General features: G+C 44.4%; 1 protein-coding gene across 2 annotated transcripts in view; it reads right to left on the bottom strand.

Annotated features, from left to right (window-relative positions):
* DNAJC21 (DnaJ heat shock protein family (Hsp40) member C21) overlaps positions 1-19,898 on the bottom strand; it is a 132,310-nt gene that overhangs the window by 44,807 nt on the left and 67,605 nt on the right. For both annotated transcript variants that reach the window (XM_030193022.1, XM_030193023.1), the window contains exon 9: positions 6,916-6,955. In XM_030193022.1, the coding sequence (XP_030048882.1) occupies positions 6,916-6,955 (40 nt within the window). The remainder of the gene's footprint in view (positions 1-6,915; positions 6,956-19,898) is intronic.

Raw genomic sequence — 19,898 nt, 5'->3', positions numbered from 1 at the left:
CCAGAGTGGTGTGACAGTTGTGCCCTCTCAAATCTGGGAGCCTTCTGGATACAATACTGTGTAGCCACCTTCTTCAGTGCAACCTGCACATATAGGGGAGATTCCATGTTCTTTAGCAGTGTGTCCTTCAGTATAGGGTGTAACAGAACTGTGACACCCTCCCTGGGAGGAGCTTCATAGTCGAAAACTGATAACATCTCAGCCCTAAGTTCTTCCTCTGTTCCGAACTTAAATGGGATGGCCGAAGCTCTCTCTTTTACAAAACCAGTGAACGAAAGAGAGTCAGGTGGAGATTTACAACTCTCCTTTGGTGGGGAAGGGGTCAGAAGAGGTCACCATAAGACTACTTTCTCAGATGTGATGTGGATCCTCCTCTGACTCCCATGAACGGTCCAGATTAGACTCCTCTAGATACTCAGGAGTCTGAGAAAGTCTCTGCCTGTCTCAGCTCAGTGGTACCATGCCCACGATCCAGAAGGCGCCACGGTAAAGCCTTATCCTCTAACTCCGAAGAGCCTCCACTTACGTCAAGGACAGTGATACATGGGTCGACATCAACACTCGTCGACGCACCAGTGCCAAAGACACTCCAAAGGCAAAGCCTGGGCCTCAGGAAGGAGCTGAGGCTGAGCTGCAGCTGGCGCAAACATCCTCAATACCTGAGCAGACTGGCGTGCAGTTGGAACATCTGTGCCAGCTCCTCCCTGAGCACAGCCCGGTATCGTTCATTGAGAGGAGGCATCAGCAAAGGCTGGAGAGGAGTCGGTATTGTACTGGAAGTGGGACCCTGACTGCCCATAGACTGGCGCACTGGCACCTCCACTAAAGAGAGGGAGTGACCGTCCTAGTGCCAATGTTTCTCGGGAACCTGGTGCTTCAAAGAGGACTGATGCTGATAATTCTTAGGCTTCCCTCGATTCACAGCATCGGGATCCCTCGGTGCTGAAAAGGATTACGTCAAACCTGTACGCATCCTCAGTGTCAGGTCCAATGCTGACCGGTCCCCGCAGCCTGCTATCAGCGCCTGATGTTGAGGTAGGTGGAAAACACCTCAATGCTGGTGCACTCCCAGTGGTAGAGGTAGTCTGGGCAGCCATAGAGATGGATGCTTCTGGTGCTAATGTCAATGGACCAGCCTTCGAGGAGCCAAAAAGTTTCTTCTACTGGACCTGATGTGCCTTCTGTGTCCTCAACTGCAGTTTTAAACAGAGAGAACAAGAATCAGGCTGGTAGTTAGGCCCTAAGCACCCGGATGCACCAATGGTCTGATGTGCGGGTCCATGGCAGAGATCACCCGATTACAATGGGCACACCTTTTGAAGCCACTGGGGGATATTTCTTAGACATCAAGAAAAAACAGCGGCAAAATTAAACTCCTCAATTTTGAAGGTCAGAAAAAGGGGCTAGACCGAAGCTCAGGCCTAATGAGCTGTGACAAAAAAAAAAAAAAAAAAACCTAAGAAAATTATAAGAAAGGAAAAAACAAGGGAAATACTGAGGAAAACAGAAAAAAAAATGCTAAACCCACATGGGAAGGCACTTGAAATTCAAAGGAAATACGCGCTGAAGGGAGACTGCAAAACGAGTCTTCCCAGCTGCACAGAAGAGAGACCGAGGTACCCGCGTGTAAGGGAGGAAGATACCTGCGCATCTGTGCTAGGCAGCATCCATACCGGGCTCTGTTGGATGACCTATTCAGAATGACTTTTTCGTCTCAACCAAGCCCTTTCAATGGCCAAGTCATAAGACCAAAGGGGCATGGACTCTCTACAAGCACCAGACCTTGCTTCAGTAGGCCATTTACCCATGGAAGACGGAGGGAATCCCCGTCCAGCAGTTGAATCAGGTCTGCATACCACAGCCTCCGCGGCCAATCCGGGGCTACGAAACACAAGTCGTGTCGGGTCTCCCTCATTTGTTTTAGAAGAACTCCTCAATAAAGATTTTTTTGAACATCATCTGCGAGAGGTTCCTTTGCTCTGCTGTTTCTGTATAAGTTACCATAAAATGTGCCATCTTCATATATGATATTGATATCCAGGAATAGAATACATTTCTTGTTAAAAGACATCTGAAACTTAAAATTAAAATCATTCAAAGTTTTGTAAAAAGCTTGGAGTTCCTCTTCTGTTCCTTTCCAGATCATGATGATGTAATTTTTGTAATGTCTCCATAATAAAATTTGTTCACTCCATTGTTGTCTAAAAACATTCTTCTTCAAAAGCTGCCTTATAGAGGTTTGCCACTGATGGTGTTGTGGCAAGATCAAAGGGCAAAGTCCTGAACTGGAAGTAACAACCCAGCACCGCAAAATGCAGAAACCTGTGATGTAGTGGCCATATGGGTATATGCAAGTACGCTTCCTTGAGACTTGAAGGTGGTAAGAAATTCTCCCGCTGCAACCGAGGCTATGACTACTCTTTGTGTTTCTGGGCGAAAGTGGGACACTCGGATGCAGCACTTTAGATCTTTGAGATATAAGATCGGACAAAAGGTGCCTTCCTTCTTTGGGATAATGAAGTAGATGGAGTATATGCCTTGTCACTGTTTGTCCTGGGGCGCCAGCAAGGAATATACAGTGGCCTGAACCCCAATTGTCTTGATTCCCTTTTGACAAGGGGACTTCAAGGAGAGAGGAGCAACTGGGCGAGGTAACTCCAACTTGTAACCTTCTGAAAGAATATCCAGAACCCACAGGTCTGACATGATTTCAGCCCACACAGTCCTCCCACCAGAGCAAAAGAAAAGTGGATTAGCCTCATATCATTGTGGAAGCTCGGGAAGCATTGAGTGCTCTAGCTGACCAAGAGGCCTTCCTGTTCACATGAAAGGAAGATTAGCATGTCTGAAAGCGGGACTTCTAATCATATTGCTGACGACCAAGCCGGTACCCATCTGCTGTATCGAAATCCCCACTGTGGCTTAGTTTCCCCCCAGTTCTTTCACCAAGTTACTGAGATCTTCTAAAGGTAATAAATAGAAATAAATCAAAACGTAGAAAAGAAAATAAGGTGATACCTTTTTTATTGGACTAACTTAATACATTTTTTGATTTGCTTTCGAAAGTAATGCCCCAAAAGGAAAGTTTAACGAGACATGACTGATGGTGCATCTGCTGCCCAATATCACAACCAGAGTTGCCAATGTGCCGTGGCAGCCAAAGACATACTGGGGCTGTAACCCATATCATGTCATAAATAGCATCCACCAAGTAGGCCAACCCCACTTTCAGCTGGGCATTATGGAATGCTTTAGCCAGGAATGAGTTGTACACTGTCACTTGAAGGCCTCAAAGAGGACTCTTCAAAGGCTTGTTTCAGCGAGTCTTCTAGCCTCCTACCCTGCAGGTCACTTAGAGCAATGCCCCCTTCCAATAGCAAAGTGGTCTTCTTAGTCACTGCGGTAACAAGGGAATCCACCATGGGAAGCTGCAATTTTTCTTTCTTCTCCGGAAACAACAGGTAAAGGCGAGTCATGGCTCTTCCTACTTTCACCCTGCTTCAGAGACCCATGTCTGGATGCATCGGGAAGACCTTAGAAGGACCTCTAAGCTCACTCATGATTGATGAAAATGTAACTTCTGACACCGAAGTAGAAGGCTCCTCAATAGAAAGAACCGCCAATGCCTCAGAAATAAGAGTTCTGAGCTCCTCCCCCTCCTCAGGGGGGGAGCTCTCATTCCTCTAACAGCTCCTTCAACAATGGCTCCTCTGAACAGACTGGGGCCACATCAGATAAGGCGGGAGAAGCAGAGATAGTCCTCTACAGTGGATAGATGAAGCTAAACGAGATGTCTTAGGAGCTGGAGTGGAGCGGAGTGAAAAACTGAAGCACCTTGCAGCAACTCTGACTGTCTCTGCTTCAGTAAATACACCTGGTGTAAGAGCAATATAAACTCTGGAGAAAACAAAGATCTGATGCAGCTGAGTGCTCTATCAGGCCCTGAGGTTATAAAACGGCAGCTGCACTCCACACGTGATCAGGCTGTTTATCACCGTCAGTTGGCCCTGACCAAATGGTCCCAATTCCCACAATCTCCTGCAACAAACTGCACACTGGCCTTGCTGGAGAGCCTGAAGACCCCAGCATATTCGGATGCTGCACCAAATCTAAAGATGACCTTTTCTCCCACATTCCGCGAGATTCACAGCTTGCACACACTGCAACGCCCCAATGCCGGCCAGTGGGTCCCACAGTGGGAAAACCACTTAACTGCCTCCATGGGAGTCTTCATTCAGCACAACGTAGTCCTAAAAGGCGAGTCAGGATCCCACCCCTGCACCAAGTAGAACTTGCAGCCCTCCAAGTGTTCTGAGTCAAACTTTAGTCAGACTTCCAATTGCCGGCTGCTCCCCCCAAGCTCACAGTTTCCACAAATCTTACCTCGGGTGAGAAAGTGAGTGTTTCAGGCCTAATTCTCTCCCACACTCTCAAGTAAACCCCGTTCCATCTCTTTTTTTCTTTAGGTTGTTTGTGCTGGAAAAGGAGAGCTCCACAGGAAACAGGGAAAATAAATTTGCTGGGCACCACAGACAAGGACCTGAAGACCTTCAGATGTGACTTTACAGACTTAAGCCACCCACAAAGCTCAACTGGGGACCAGATGACCCACTGGACCAGGAGCAAATCATTCAAAACCAGAGGCTGAAGGGGAAAGGGAAATGGGACTTGATATACTGCCTTTCTGTGGTATTTTGCAACTACATTCAAAGCGGTTTACATATATATAGAGGCTTATTTTGTACCTGGGGCAATGGAGGGTTAAGTGACTTGCCCACAGTCAATGAGCTGCCGTGGGAATCGAACCCAGTTCCCCAGGATCAAAGTCCACTGTGTGTCCATCCATCTGCTAGAAATAGAAAATACTGAGGAGCTGGACTGGATGCCAAGAGAGATGTCTCAGCTCAGTTTTCAGTTCTCCATCTCCACCTGCTGGCTGATGGACACAACTATCCCACATGTTCTGGAATAGTGGGAAGCTACATAATGGAATTTTGGATTCACAAATTACAGACTGTGCAGCCTATGGTATTAAACCTAGGAGTCGAATAGCAGCCCCTTTTGTGAGACTAAGGATTGGTGAGTTTGAAAATGAGTGACTGACTGATATATAACCCTGACAACATTTTGTTTCATAATTGCCAAGACATATGTATGGGCAAATTTAATGCTCAAAACGAAATCATGTCAACAGTGTAAACTGGAAGTCATATTGCAGTGTGAATTCTAGAAACCTTTCTGGAATATACTGGACATAAGCAGATGTACAGATTTTTTTGCTTCTTAAATTTTGACTTTTTGCACAATTTTGCAATAGTATGCACTATAAACACTATGAACATTGGACCAATGATTAGTTCACTTTAAGAGCCAAAAGCTGAGACTAACGGTCTGAAGCTTTTAGAGACAAATTGTTTGAAGCTCATTTGCTCTTTGAAGGTCCTCAAATATATTATTTTAGACACATTTTAAATTACTTTTTGCTAGATTAGAAAAGGAAAGGGAAAGGGTATGGGATTTGATATACTGCCTTTCTGTGGTTACAATCAAAGTGGTTTAAATATTTTTTTTGTACCTGGGGCATCAGAGGGTTAAGTGACTTGTCCAGAGTCACAAGGAGCTGCAGTGGGAATCAAACCCAGTTCCCCTGGTTCGCTGCGCTAACCATTAGGCTACCCCTCCACTCCAACATATAAATGTACTGTAATTAATAAATAGCCACAATGAATTCATCTGCTGTGCACACGGATGAGGAAGGAGGATAAAGTTTTTAGAGCAGAATACTGAATAATGGTCTTCCATGGGCTAGTATGCTGGTTCTGACACTTTCTAATACCTATACAACATGGAAAAGAAAATAAGATGATACCTTTTTTATTGGACATAACTTAATACATTTCTTGATTAGCTTTCGAAGGTTGCCCTTCTTCCTCAGATCGGAAATAAGCAAATGTGCTAGCTGACAGTGTATATAAGTGAAAACATTCAAGCATTACTATGACAGTCTGACAGGGTGGGAGGAGGGGGGTGGGTAGGAAGTATGCATGGGGACATCAAAGCATATCATTGATATTCTAACAGGGTGGGTGTGGATAGGGGAGGGGAGGGTGATCAACAGAGACATACAGCTTTATGGTTTATAATGGGCTAGGAACCCCAGATCCTTGTTAAGTCCTTTCTGTTGGGTGTTAAAATATTCAATCATTCTGACTTCAAAGGTCTTACGTTCTTGTATGGTTTTAAAGTTACCTTTGAGGATTCTCACTGTGAAATCACTGGTACAGTGTCCTGGTCCTGTAAAATGTTGACCAACAGGCGTGGGAACCCTGCTTGAATGTTTTCACTTATATACACTGTCAGCTAGCACATTTGCTTATTTCCGATCTGAGGAAGAAGGGCAACCTTCGAAAGCTAATCAAGAAATGTATTAAGTTATGTCCAATAAAAAAGGTATCATCTTATTTTCTTTTCCATGTTTTATTTTGTTTGATTTCTATTGATAACCTTAAGAGTGGACTAACACGGCTACCACACTCCTCTACTTAATACCTATACAAAAAAAAGACCTATATATCCTTGCAGAATTGATTTAGGACAATGGCATCACCTTGACTATGTAGGTAAAATCTTTCCAAGACTTGAAGAGTCTAACTTGTGCATCCTTTATTCACTGCTTCTTTTCTCCTCCTCTTCCTCTGCATCTGCTCTTGAGGAAGTGAGAAGTGGATTTTTGTGATACTGCCACTTCCTAACCTTATTCCAACTATTGCCCACTACATCTGTTTTAAGGATTATTTCAATTTGGCCATGAGTTTGGTTGCTATTACCTGAAGACATTTCCCAAACATCTGCAAGCATGCATGAATACAAAACTGTTAACAAGAAAAGATACACTGCACAACACTCCATAATTACCTTCTTTGGCTTCAGCTTCTTTTTCTGCTTTCTTGACAGTCTGAAAAGAGAATCGTCAATAGGTAAAATAAATGTAACAAAGAAAATAAGCTTCAAATGTTCTACTTTATCAAATAAACAAAGAAACTGGAAATAACTTTCTAATTTAGTTTACACTTTAAAAGTGGAGGAGTGGCCTACTGGTTAGGGTGGTGGACTTTGGTCCTGGGGAACTGAGGAACTGAGTTCGATTCCCGGCACAGGCAGCTCCTTGTGACTCTGGGCAAGTCACTTAACCCTCCATTGCCTACCGCATTGAGCCTGCCATGAGTGGGAAAGCACGGGGTACAAATGTAACAACAACAACAAAAAAAGAAAATGTCAAGCTCTGTTCTTTAACAAGAAAACTACTTTAAAGGGAAGGTCTCAACATTTTGATCTAGTTTGTATATCTGAAGATACATCCCTACTTTCTTCTGTGCCTGGTAATCCCTGCAGGACGCTGTTTCTGTTTCCCAAATTATTCAGGTAGCAGTCTGGCTGTGCACCAAAGATGATAATTTGATTCCTTGTATGAGACAGTAAATCTAGAGGAGAAATGTTTCACAATATACAGAACTGGTTATTCCTACTGCTGACAGAAGCAGTGTGGACAAACATTTATGCTTGTGGTACACACTTGGGTTCTCTGTATGCCAGCTTTTTTTTTTTGTTTTAAATAATCTGTATTGGAATTTTTCAATAAACCGTAACACCTCAGTTATTACAAAAGATCAGAAACATCCCTTCTTCTCCCTCCCCCTCCTCTACGCAGTACAGCTCCCCTCGATTACCACTTGGCTCTGTTCCATACAAGAGAAACATCAGCAAAAAGTCTGGTTCACGTTCCAGCAACTCCCAATCACTGATCATGCCAGGTCTTATAAGCGTCCCATTTTTTATGAAATTGATGTCAGCTGGGACATCTGGTACACATAGTAGAAACAGCGAAGCACCTGATCTTCAATAGACATGGTGTTACACGTCCAGTTCATTGCTACTGCAAGTTTACTAACCATGAACAAACAGGCCGCAAACTTGTGTACCTCTGGTTTAATCCCAATAGAATGAAAATGCATTAAAGAGGAGTAGCCTAGTGGTTAGTGCAGTGGACTTTGTTCCTGGGGAACTGAGTTCAATTCCCACTGCAGGTCCTTGTGACTCTGGGCAAGTCACTTAACCCTCCATTGCCCCTGGTACAAAATAAGTACCTGAATATATGTAAACCGCTTTGAATGTAGTTTCAAAAACCTCAGAAAGGCAGTATATCAAGTCCCATTTCCCTTTCCCCTTCCCCTTTCAGGGAGTCTTCACCTAATGCAAGAGACTCAGAAAAGATGTCCAATAAGTATAAACTTGTGGACATAGCTACCAGATTTGAAAAAAACCTCCACTGGTTTCATTTGTCAACACTGTCTTGAACCAGTTTTATAGATTTGACACAGCCGCATGGGCGTATAAGCCAGCTGGGTTTTCAAGTCATGCCTAATAAATATATAGGAGATATATCTGTATATACTGGAGACAATGCATGTAACGCTCTCTCATTCATTTTGAATAGGGGTACTGTGACAATCTGACAGTCTTATCGATAGGTGTTTGGGAGGTGGACCCTGAGGACCAATTTGAGCATCAGAGAATTTCTAAACTGACAGCTTAGGTCCTCTCTGATATTTCTTATTCTTTATGGCCATGCTCTGGGATACAGATCAGATCTTATTAGTCTATCTCTTAGGAATTACGATGCTTCAGGAAGATCATTTTTACTATTGCACTATCCAGATCCTAGAAAAATAGTCCATACAGCAATTTTATCAGAATTATTTGGACATTTCTTGGTTTACATCAGTCTCAATTTGGTTTTAGAGATGTACAAAGCACAGAGACACTGTTGCTCATTTTAACTACATATGTTACGGAAATGCTACGCAGAAGTATTCAAGTTATTCTTCTTCAGTTTGATATATTTGCCGCATTTGACGTGGTAGATCATGTCTTGCTGTTGGAACGTTTGAGCCAAATAGGAATATCTGGCACTGTATATAAATGGTTCTATGAATTTTTAACTAATCAGAGTTATTCTGTAAAACAGAATAAATCAGATCATCAGATTACTGGTTTCCAGGATGCAAGGTCCCTCAGGGATCCCCGCTTTTTCCTGTTCTTTTTAAGTTTTTTAATGGTGTCTCTTGGCATTATAGTTGGGCTTTGGGGAATTACTACTATCCCTAAGCTGATATTATGTTGCTGTTGCCAGTCCCAACCTTACACCATGATTTGGTAAACTTTGTTATGGTTGGGATTAATGCAATACAAGACTGGGCCTTAAGTAATAAACTGAAGATGAATCCTCCAAAAACTAAGGTACTGTGGTTTAGAAATCAAGATATAAGAACATAAGAATAGCCATACTGGATCAGGCCAATGGTCCATCTATGGACTTTTCCTCCAGGAACTTGTCCAAATGCCTACTTCTTTGATTTTGTCTACTGAAAGTTCTGAAGGTGGAAACAGAATCTATGATGTTGGGGAGGGGGGTTCCTCGATTCCTCTTTAACCTATGGACCACATATTAATCAACTCTGGCAGACAACAATCTTTAAAATGAGGCAGTTATGTTTAGTAAGGTCTTTCTTTGACCAGTGTGCTCATACTGTTAGTTCAAATGCTTATACTACCTCATTTAGACCATTGCAATGTCCTGTTTTTTTGGCCTTTTTATAAAAATGCCAGGTTTTTGACAATAGTAAATTCCATATATAACTGTGGAATTCTCTTCCTTATTGTGTGTGTGTGTGTGTGTGTGTGTGTGTGTGTGTTTGTGTGTGTGTGTGTGTGTGTGTGTGTGTGTGTGTGTGTGTGTGTGTGTGTGTGTGTGTGTGTGTGTGTGTTTGTGTGTGTTTGTGTGTGTGTTTGTGTGTGTTTGTGTAATTTCATATAAATTTGTACTTCATCATCTACTTTGTACACCGCATTGAACCCCAAAGTGGGGATACTAGTGGTCAACAACTTAGTATTTGATTTAATACAAAATCATATATTTCCAAGACTAAGCTTTTCTCCAATCAGTATAACAAAATAAATGTGTCTAACTCTCTTTCTTTTGAATGTAAAATCAACCAATATGATAAACTTCCTTTCCCAATTTCATTTCTGTTTAACATTGAACTTGGACAAAGAAGGTTTCAGAAAATAAACAAAGTACCTAAGCCATAACTCCCCTCTATCCCTAAAAAAAAAAAAAAAAAAATATATATATATATATATATATATATATATATATATATATATATATATATATATATATATATATACAGTGGGGGAAATAAGTATTTGATCCCTTGCTGATTTTGTAAGTTTGCCCACTGACAAAGACATGAGCAGCCCATAATTGAAGGGTAGGTTATTGGTAACAGTGAGAGATAGCACATCACAAATTAAATCCGGAAAATCACATTGTGGAAAGTATATGAATTTATTTGCATTCTGCAGAGGGAAATAAGTATTTAATCCCTCTGGCAAACAAGACCTAATACTTGGTGGCAAAACCCTTGTTGGCAAGCACAGCGGTCAGACGTCTTCTGTAGTTGATGATGAGGTTTGCACACATGTCAGGAGGAATTTTGGTCCACTCCTCTTTGCAGATCATCTCTAAATCATTAAGAGTTCTGGGCTGTCGCTTGGCAACTCGCAGCTTCAGCTCCCTCCATAAGTTTTCAATGGGATTAAGGTCTGGTGACTGGCTAGGCCACTCCATGACCCTAATGTGCTTCTTCCTGAGCCACTCCTTTGTTGCCTTGGCTGTATGTTTTGGGTCATTGTCGTGCTGGAAGACCCAGCCACGACCCATTTTTAAGGCCCTGGCGGAGGGAAGGAGGTTGTCACTCAGAATTGTACGGTACATGGCCCCATCCATTCTCCCATTGATGCGGTGAAGTAGTCCTGTGCCCTTAGCAGAGAAACACCCCCAAAACATAACATTTCCACCTCCATGCTTGACAGTGGGGACGGTGTTCTTTGGGTCATAGGCAGCATTTCTCTTCTTCCAAACACGGCGAGTTGAGTTCATGCCAAAGAGCTCAATTTTTGTCTCATCTGACCACAGCACCTTCTCCCAATCACTCTCGGCATCATCCAGGTGTTCACTGGCAAACTTCAGACGGGCCGTCACATGTGCCTTCCGGAGCAGGGGGACCTTGCGGGCACTGCAGGATTGCAATCCGTTATGTCGTAATGTGTTACCAATGGTTTTCGTGGTGACAGTGGTCCCAGCTGCCTTGAGATCATTGACAAGTTCCCCCCTTGTAGTTGTAGGCTGATTTCTAACCTTCCTCATGATCAAGGATACCCCACGAGGTGAGATTTTGCGTGGAGCCCCAGATCTTTGTCGATTGACAGTCATTTTGTACTTCTTCCATTTTCTTACTATGGCACCAACAGTTGTCTCCTTCTCGCCCAGCGTCTTACTGATGGTTTTGTAGCCCATTCCAGCCTTGTGCAGGTGTATGATCTTGTCCCTGACATCCTTAGACAGCTCCTTGCTCTTGGCCATTTTGTAGAGGTTAGAGTCTGACTGATTCACTGAGTCTGTGGACAGGTGTCTTTCATACAGGTGACCATTGCCGACAGCTGTCTGTCATGCAGGTAACGAGTTGATTTGGAGCATCTACCTGGTCTGTAGGGGCCAGATCTGTTACTGGTTGGTGGGGGATCAAATACTTACAGTGGGGGAAATAAGTATTTGATCCCTTGCTGATTTTGTAAGTTTGCCCACTGACAAAGACATGAGCAGCCCATAATTGAAGGGTAGGTTATTGGTAACAGTGAGAGATAGCACATCACAAATTAAATCCGGAAAATCACATTGTGGAAAGTATATGAATTTATTTGCATTCTGCAGAGGGAAATAAGTATTTAATCCCTCTGGCAAACAAGACCTAATACTTGGTGGCAAAACCCTTGTTGGCAAGCACAGCGGTCAGACTACTTCTGTAGTTGATGATGAGGTTTTCACACATGTCAGGAGGAATTTTGGTCCACTCCTCTTTGCAGATCATCTCTAAATCATTAAGAGTTCTGGGCTGTCGCTTGGCAACTCGCAGCTTCAGCTCCCTCCATAAGTTTTCAATGGGATTAAGGTCTGGTGACTGGCTAGGCCACTCCATGACCCTAATGTGCTTCTTCCTGAGCCACTCCTTTGTTGCCTTGGCTGTATGTTTTGGGTCATTGTCGTGCTGGAAGACCCAGCCACGACCCATTTTTAAGGCCCTGGCGGAGGGAAGGAGGTTGTCACTCAGAATTGTACGGTACATGGCCCCATCCATTCTCCCATTGATGCGGTGAAGTAGTCCTGTGCCCTTAGCAGAGAAACACCCCCAAAACATTACATTTCCACCTCCATGCTTGACAGTGGGGGCGGTGTTCTTTGGGTCATAGGCAGCATTTCTCTTCCTCCAAACACGGCGAGTTGAGTTCATGCCAAAGAGCTCAATTTTTGTCTCATCTGACCACAGCACCTTCTCCCAATCACTCTCGGCATCATCCAGGTGTTCACTGGCAAACTTCAGACGGGCCGTCACATGTGCCTTCCGGAGCAGGGGGACCTTGCGGGCACTGCAGGATTGCAATCCGTTATGTCGTAATGTGTTACCAATGGTTTACGTGGTGACAGTGGTCCCAGCTGCCTTGAGATCATTGACAAGTTCCCCCCTTGTAGTTGTAGGCTGATTTCTAACCTTCCTCATGATCAAGGATACCCCACGAGGTGAGATTTTGCGTGGAGCCCCAGATCTTTGTCGATTGACAGTCATTTTGTACTTCTTCCATTTTTTTACTATGGCACCAACAGTTGTCTCCTTCTCGCCCAGCGTCTTACTGATGGTTTTGTAGCCCATTCCAGCCTTGTGCAGGTGTATGATCTTGTCCCTGACATCCTTAGACAGCTCCTTGCTCTTGGCCATTTTGTAGAGGTTAGAGTCTGACTGATTCACTGAGTCTGTGGACAGGTGTCTTTCATACAGGTGACCATTGCCGACAGCTGTCTGTCATGTAGGTAACGAGTTGATTTGGAGCATCTACCTGGTCTGTAGGGGCCAGATCTCTTACTGGTTGGTAGGGGATCAAATACTTATTTCCCTCTGCAGAATGCAAATAAATTCATATACTTTCCACAATGTGATTTTCCGGATTTAATTTGTGATGTGCTATCTCTCACTGTTACCAATAACCTACCCTTCAATTATGGGCTGCTCATGTCTTTGTCAGTGGGCAAACTTACAAAATCAGCAAGGGATCAAATACTTATTTCCCCCACTGTATTTCCCTCTGCAGAATGCAAATAAATTCATATACTTTCCACAATGTGATTTTCCGGATTTAATTTGTGATGTGCTATCTCTCACTGTTACCAATAACCTACCCTTCAATTATGGGCTGCTCATGTCTTTGTCAGTGGGCAAACTTACAAAATCAGCAAGGGATCAAATACTTATTTCCCCCACTGTATATATATACCACAAAGGACTAATTTGTAGGTCTTGTCATTTGAGAAAGCTTTATGTTAATGAAACTCTCTATGCTGCACTGAACATTAACCAGGGATGGGGACTACAATCTAAGGTACTCAAGCTTGCAGACTTTTTAGTAGGAATCCTACAACTGTGTGTCGTGGGTTTTTGTTTTTTTAAGAAATACTTTGCCTTTTTCCTTTGGTAAGATTGATCCTCTGTATGTTTGGTCTTACCTTTCCTATCATTGTAAGTAATTATTATTGTTAACTGCTTCGGCCTGTATTCAGAAACAGCAGGGTATCAAAGGTTTTAATGAACAAACTAGAGTACATTTTGGTGATAAGGTACTACTACTACTACTATTTAGCATTTCTATAGCGCTACAAGGCATACGCAGCGCTGCACAAACATAGAAGAAAGACAGTCCCTGCTCAAAGAGCTTACAATCTAATAGACAAAAAATAAATAAAGTAAGTAAATCAAATCAATTAATGTGAACGGGAAGGAAGAGAGGAGGGTAAGTGGAGGCGAGTGGTTACAAGTGGTTACGAGTCAAAAGCAATGTTAAAGAGGTGGGCTTTCAGTCTAGATTTAAAGGTGGCCAAGGATGGGGCAAGACGTAGGGGCTCAGGAAGTTTGTTCCAGACGTAGGGTGCAGCGAGACAGAAGGCGCGAAGTCTGGAGTTGGCAGTAGTGGAGAAGGGAACAGATAAGAAGGATTTATCCATGGAGCGGAGTGCACGGGAAGGGGTGTAGGGAAGGACGAGTGTGGAGAGACACTGGGGAGCAGCAGAGTGAATACATTTATAGGTTAGTAGAAGAAGTTTGAACAGGATGCGAAAACGGATAGGGAGCCAGTGAAGGGTCTTGAGGAGAGGGGTAGTATGAGTAAAGCGACCCTGGCGGAAGATGAGACGGGCAGCAGAGTTTTGAACCGACTGGAGAGGGGAGAGGTGACTAAGTGGGAGGCCAGCAAGAAGCAGATTGCAGTAGTCTAAACGAGAGGTGACAAGGGTGTGGATGAGGGTTTTGGTAGAGTGCTCGGAAAGAAAGGGGCGGATTTTACGGATGTTGTAAAGAAAGAAACGACAGGTCTTGGCGGTCTGCTGGATATGAGCAGAGAAGGAGAGAGAAGAGTCAAAGATGACCCCAAGGTTTCGAGCTGAGGAGACAGGGAGAATGAGAGAGCCATCAACAGAAATAGAAAACGGGGGGAGCGGGGAGGTGGGTTTGGGGGGGAAAATGAGAAGCTCGGTTTTGGTCATATTTAATTTCAGGTGGCGTTGAGACATCCAGGCAGCAATGTCAGACAAGCACGCTGAAACTTTGGTTTGGATGCAAGGTGAGATATCAGGGGTAGAAAGGTAGATTTGGGAGTCATCAGCATAGAGATGGTAGGAAAAGCCATGGGATGAGATTAATGAACCAAGGGAAGAAGTGTAGATAGAAAAGAGGAGGGGACCAAGAACAGAACCCTGAGGTACGCCGACAGGCAGAGGGATAGAAGTAGAAGAGGATCCACCAGAGTGAACACTAAAGGTGTGGAGGGAGAGGTAGGAAGAGAACCAGGAAAGGACAGAGCCCTGGAATCCAAGTGAGGACAGGGTATCGAGAAGTATGCTGTGATCGACAGTGTCAAAAGCAGCGGAAAGATCAAGAAGAATGAGGATGGAATATTGACCTCTGGATTTAGCCAGTAATAGGTCATTGGAGACTTTAGTAAGCGCAGTTTCGGTTGAGTGGAGAGGGCGAAAACCAGATTGTAGTGGGTCAAGAATAGCATGTGAGGAGAGAAAATCAAAGCAGCGGCGGTGAACAGCACGCTCAAGTAATTTGGAGAGAAAAGGAAGGAGGGAGATGGGTCGGTAATTAGAGGGACAAGTAGGGTCAAGTGAAGGCTTCTTAAGGAGAGGTGTGACCACAGCATGTTTAAAGGCAGCAGGGACAGTCGCAGTGGAAAGTGAGAGGTTGAGAATGTGACAGATAAAAGGAATAAGAGTAGGAGAGATGGCATTAAGAAGGTGGGTGGGAATGGGATCAGAGGAACAGGTGGTACATTTTGAGGAAGAAAGGAGAAGTGTAGTTTCCTCAATAGTAACTTCAGGAAAGGAGGAAAGGGAATGAGGGGAAGGAGAGAGAGGGGAATGGACTAGTGGAGGGAGAGCTGGTGAGGTAGAGAAAGCAAGGTTTATCTTTTGAACCTTGTTGTGAAAGAATTCAGCAAGGGTCTGAGGAGATAATGAAGGGGGAGTTGGGGTAAACCAGTGGTGTAGCTAAGGGGAGCCTTGGAGGACCAAGCCCCCCCCCCCCCCCCCAAACCTGGTGGCCAGTCAAGAGCCTGGGTTTTGGGCACTACTGGCTGCCTTCCCACTCCCTACTTCAGCCATCATGCTGTCTCTTCTTCTCAATTTAACCGCCTTTGTCAGCTCTCTCCTACTCCCTTTCAGCTCCCTGTAGCGATGCCTTCAATTTTCTGTGCCGCCTTCAGCATCAGTGAGATAAACTCTGATGCAATTTCCTGTCCCACATAGGCAGGACACTGCAACAGACAGCAAGCTTCTGGGGTCGCCGAAGACAGTGTGCTTACCTCACTCACCCTGCTGGCGGCCCGGAAAAATGAAGAAGGCAGCAGTGCTGGGAACTGGAACTAAGGAAGTGAGTAGGAGAGAGCTGACCAAGGCAGTTAGATAGAGATGGTTGAAGCCCATGAGGTTAATCTCCCATTCCCTCTCCTCTGTGCACCCGTCATCCAGTTACCCAAACAAAGCAAGCAAATCTAGGAGCATCTCTATCCACGTTGTCATTCTTTATTGTTGGTGGCATTCTTATTTTATCTCGCTTATATTTTTCAACATGCCACCTTGTGCAGCATTTGGATGTACACAAGGAAGTACTGGTTTCATCAGTTAGAATAGTAATTAGCTCTAAATTGTAATCATTGTGTCATCTGGAGGGGCTGGTTATAGAGACGCGTGATGTTTTCACCTAGTAAAGGGCCACCAAAACAGACATTATGAGTATCAGGAACTTAACAATCAGACTTACTATTTATAAGTACAGTTAAAAAAAAAATCATTAATTAGGTTGAGACCTGGGAGCATTTAACATCTTTTTTCCCTGTGCCTACTTCAAAATAAAAAGATGGCATGTGGGAACTTGCTCCTTTTGTTTTGTTTTGTGGACTGAAGCGTATTATAAAAATGCACTTGCCTTTTTTTTTTTTAATTAATACTACTAGTAAAAAAGGCCCGTTTCCGAAACAAATGAAACGGGCGCTAGCATGTAGTTTTTTTTTTTTTTTTCCTCCTGTAGTTTTTCCTTTGAAGAGAAAAGCACTGTATGAAGCGGCGCTGTCTTTTCCCGGGGTGATTGAGGTCGGAGAATCCTTGAGGTGGGTTAGGGGTTGCCTTATGCCGGGGATGTTTTTTGTTGGTTGGCGGGAGAGCAGCACTGTCTGGGGCCGTGGGTTTTAACGGTATTTTTGGTCCTTGTGGCAAGCAGCGGCGTCTTGTTTTGGGTGGTGTGGTTTGCGGAAGGGAGAGTACGCCACTCTTTCGGTTTGTTATAGGGCAGCAGCGTAGGAACGATGCAGGAGGAATGCAGGACGAATGCGCAGCGGGAAGCAGCGCGGTGTGTGCATCCTCAAGGTGGGTGACGGGTTTTTTGAGGCGGGGGATGGTTTTGCACATCCTGGGTTGCTTGGTTCGTGAGAAGGTGAAGGGGGGGGAGGTGTTCCAGTTATGTGCACGTGCGTGATGATGTTTTTTTTTTCTTTGTTGCCTCCGGTTTTGTATATTGAAGGAGTTAGCGGTTTTGTATATTCAAGCAGTTTGCCAGCCAGTCTCTACCGAATCCTAGGCTGGGGAGGATGCAGGCTAGGTCGGGTTTAATTTTTGCAGGTGGCGGCACACGTCGCAGATGGTGAGGGGCACGCTTCTTTTTTTTTTTTCTTTGTTGCCTCCGGTTTTGTATATTGAAGGAGTTAGCGGTTTTGTATATTCAAGCAGTTTGCCAGCCAGTCTCTACCGAATCCTAGGCTGGGGAGGAGTAGGGAAACATGCTCCGCGTGTTTCCCTACTCCTCCACCCGCCTGGGTCAGTCTGTGATGCAGGCTAGGTCGGGTTTAATTTTTGCAGGTGGCGGCGCACTTTGCAGATGGCGAGGGGCACGCTGTACTCCTGTTTCCCCGGGTCCAACAACAATATTTGTGTACATACCCAGTGCTGGGATATTCTCTGTTTCCAGTGGCATTCATTCGTCTGCTCTCTGTGCTGCTCAGACAATGAGGCATTCTACAGCTGAATGCTCCTCCCTTCTTCTGTTTTTTTCTTCTGATAGGTGAGTTCTATGTCACATTCCGTTGCCTGGTAACAGTTCTGCTTTGTTAGTGGGCAAGCCCCTTCTGATAGGTCCGTGTTATGTCGGATGGCTTCACCACCATGAAACCATGAACCCTTTATCGTGTGCTGTGACTTCAGAATCTTTGTCCTCAGAATGTTCATGGTGCGTTTTATTATATTAGATTTCAAACAGCAGGTATTGAATAATGAGGGAAGGGGTTCCATCATGCAGAACTGTCCAGAGTCTAAATGTGCCAACACTGGCCAGTTCACTACACTATTAGCGGCCAAGTTCTTACAAAGTTAATTATGCTCAATGGAAAATAAATCTGTTGGCTCAGGCTGATTGCTATGTGAAATTTCCATCACTGTTTCATTATTGCTACCAAGTATTGCATATTAAGGGCATTTGCTTTAAACGTTGTTTTTTAATTTGTTTATCCAGTCCTTACACACACATGGTTTTGCTTTTAAAACCCAAAGGTGAATCCTAAGGGTGGTTGAACAATTAGGTATAAACTGTGTTGTTTCTGACTTTACTTGTTTTGGACTGCTTTGTTTATTTCCTACTGATCTGTACATCTGCTGTCTAGGATTTTGGAAGATGGAAATAAGAAAATAAAATAAAATTTGGATATACTCTGTAGAAACTGTTGTTTACTTTTGCAATGTGTGTATGGATGAATGCCTTTTAAATGCCCAGTTGGATATAGAGGTTAATCTCAATTTTGTTAAATGTTTCAGACTTATCCATCTACTTGGACCCAAGATATGGTAAAATTATGTATAATCATACCTGATAATTTTCTTTCCATTAATCATAGCTGATCAATCCATAGACTGGTGGGTTGTGTCCATCTACCAGCAGGTGGAGATAGAGAGCAAACTTTTGCCTCCCTATATGTGGTCATGTGCTGCCGGAAACTCCTCAGTATGTCGATATCAAAGCTCCATCCGCAGGACTCAGCACTTAGAGAATTACACCCAGGAAGGGACACTCTGCCCAGCTCACCACCGCCGAAACGGGGGAGGGGAATTAACCCAGCTCATCCCCACACAAGTGGGGGAGGGGAATCCGTCCAGCTCATCCCCGCGGAGCGGGGGAGGGACACCACACCCGCCGATGCGGGGGGATCTGGCTTATCCTGCAACCGCAACCGCGGGAGGAGCTGACTGACCCTAACACCGCCGAAGCGGGAAGGGTACAAAGCTGCCCTACAGCCGCACGAAGCGGGAGGGAGTGCCGGCAGAATTTTAAGTCTCAATCCAGCCCCGTAAAACGGAGGGGAGAGGAATGCAGCAGCTCACTGTAACACAAACTCGTCTTAACTCTTGAAGAATCCAAGTGAAAAAACTTGAACACGAAGTCTTTCTGAAGTAACTGAAGACTAAACTTGAACCTGAAATGCAACCAGAATAAAAACAGTACAGATATCTGGGAGGGGCTATGGATTGATCAGCTATGATTAATGGAAAGAAAATTATCAGGTATGATTATACATAATTTTACCTTCCATATCATCAAGCTGATCAATCCATAGACTGGTGGGATGTACCGAAGCAGTACTCACCCAGGGCGGGACATTGAAATCCCTGACCTCAACACTGAAGCTCCAAACCGGGCCTCCGCCCGTGCAGCCACAGTCAAACGGTAATGCTTGGAGAATGTATGAGCCGAAGCCCAATTTGCCGCCTTGCATATCTCTTCCAAGGAGACGGATCCGGCCTCTGCCATCGAGGTCGCCTGAGCTCTCGTGGAGTGAGCCTTCAGCTGGATAGGCGGCACCTTCCCTGCGGCCACATAAGCCGCTGCAATGGCTTCCTTGACCCATCTTGCCACTGTAGGCTTAGCAGCCTGCAGACCCTTACGAGGACCTGCAAACAGGACAAACAGATGATCCGATTTCCGGAAATCATTGGTCACTTCCAAGTATCTGATGATGACTCGTCTCACATCCAGATATTTAAGAGCAGAGTACTCCTCTGGGTAGTCCTCCCTACGAAAGGAAGGGAGACAGAGCTGCTGATTCACATGGAAGCGAGAAACAATCTTGGGCAGGAAGGAAGGCACTGTGCGAATAGTCACTCCTGCCTCAGTGAACTGTAGAAAAGGCTC

The sequence above is a fragment of the Microcaecilia unicolor genome, chromosome 2, assembly GCF_901765095.1.
Source record: "Microcaecilia unicolor chromosome 2, aMicUni1.1, whole genome shotgun sequence".
Classification (NCBI taxonomy): domain Eukaryota; kingdom Metazoa; phylum Chordata; class Amphibia; order Gymnophiona; family Siphonopidae; genus Microcaecilia; species Microcaecilia unicolor.
This window is presented reverse-complemented; position numbering and strand designations above follow the sequence as displayed.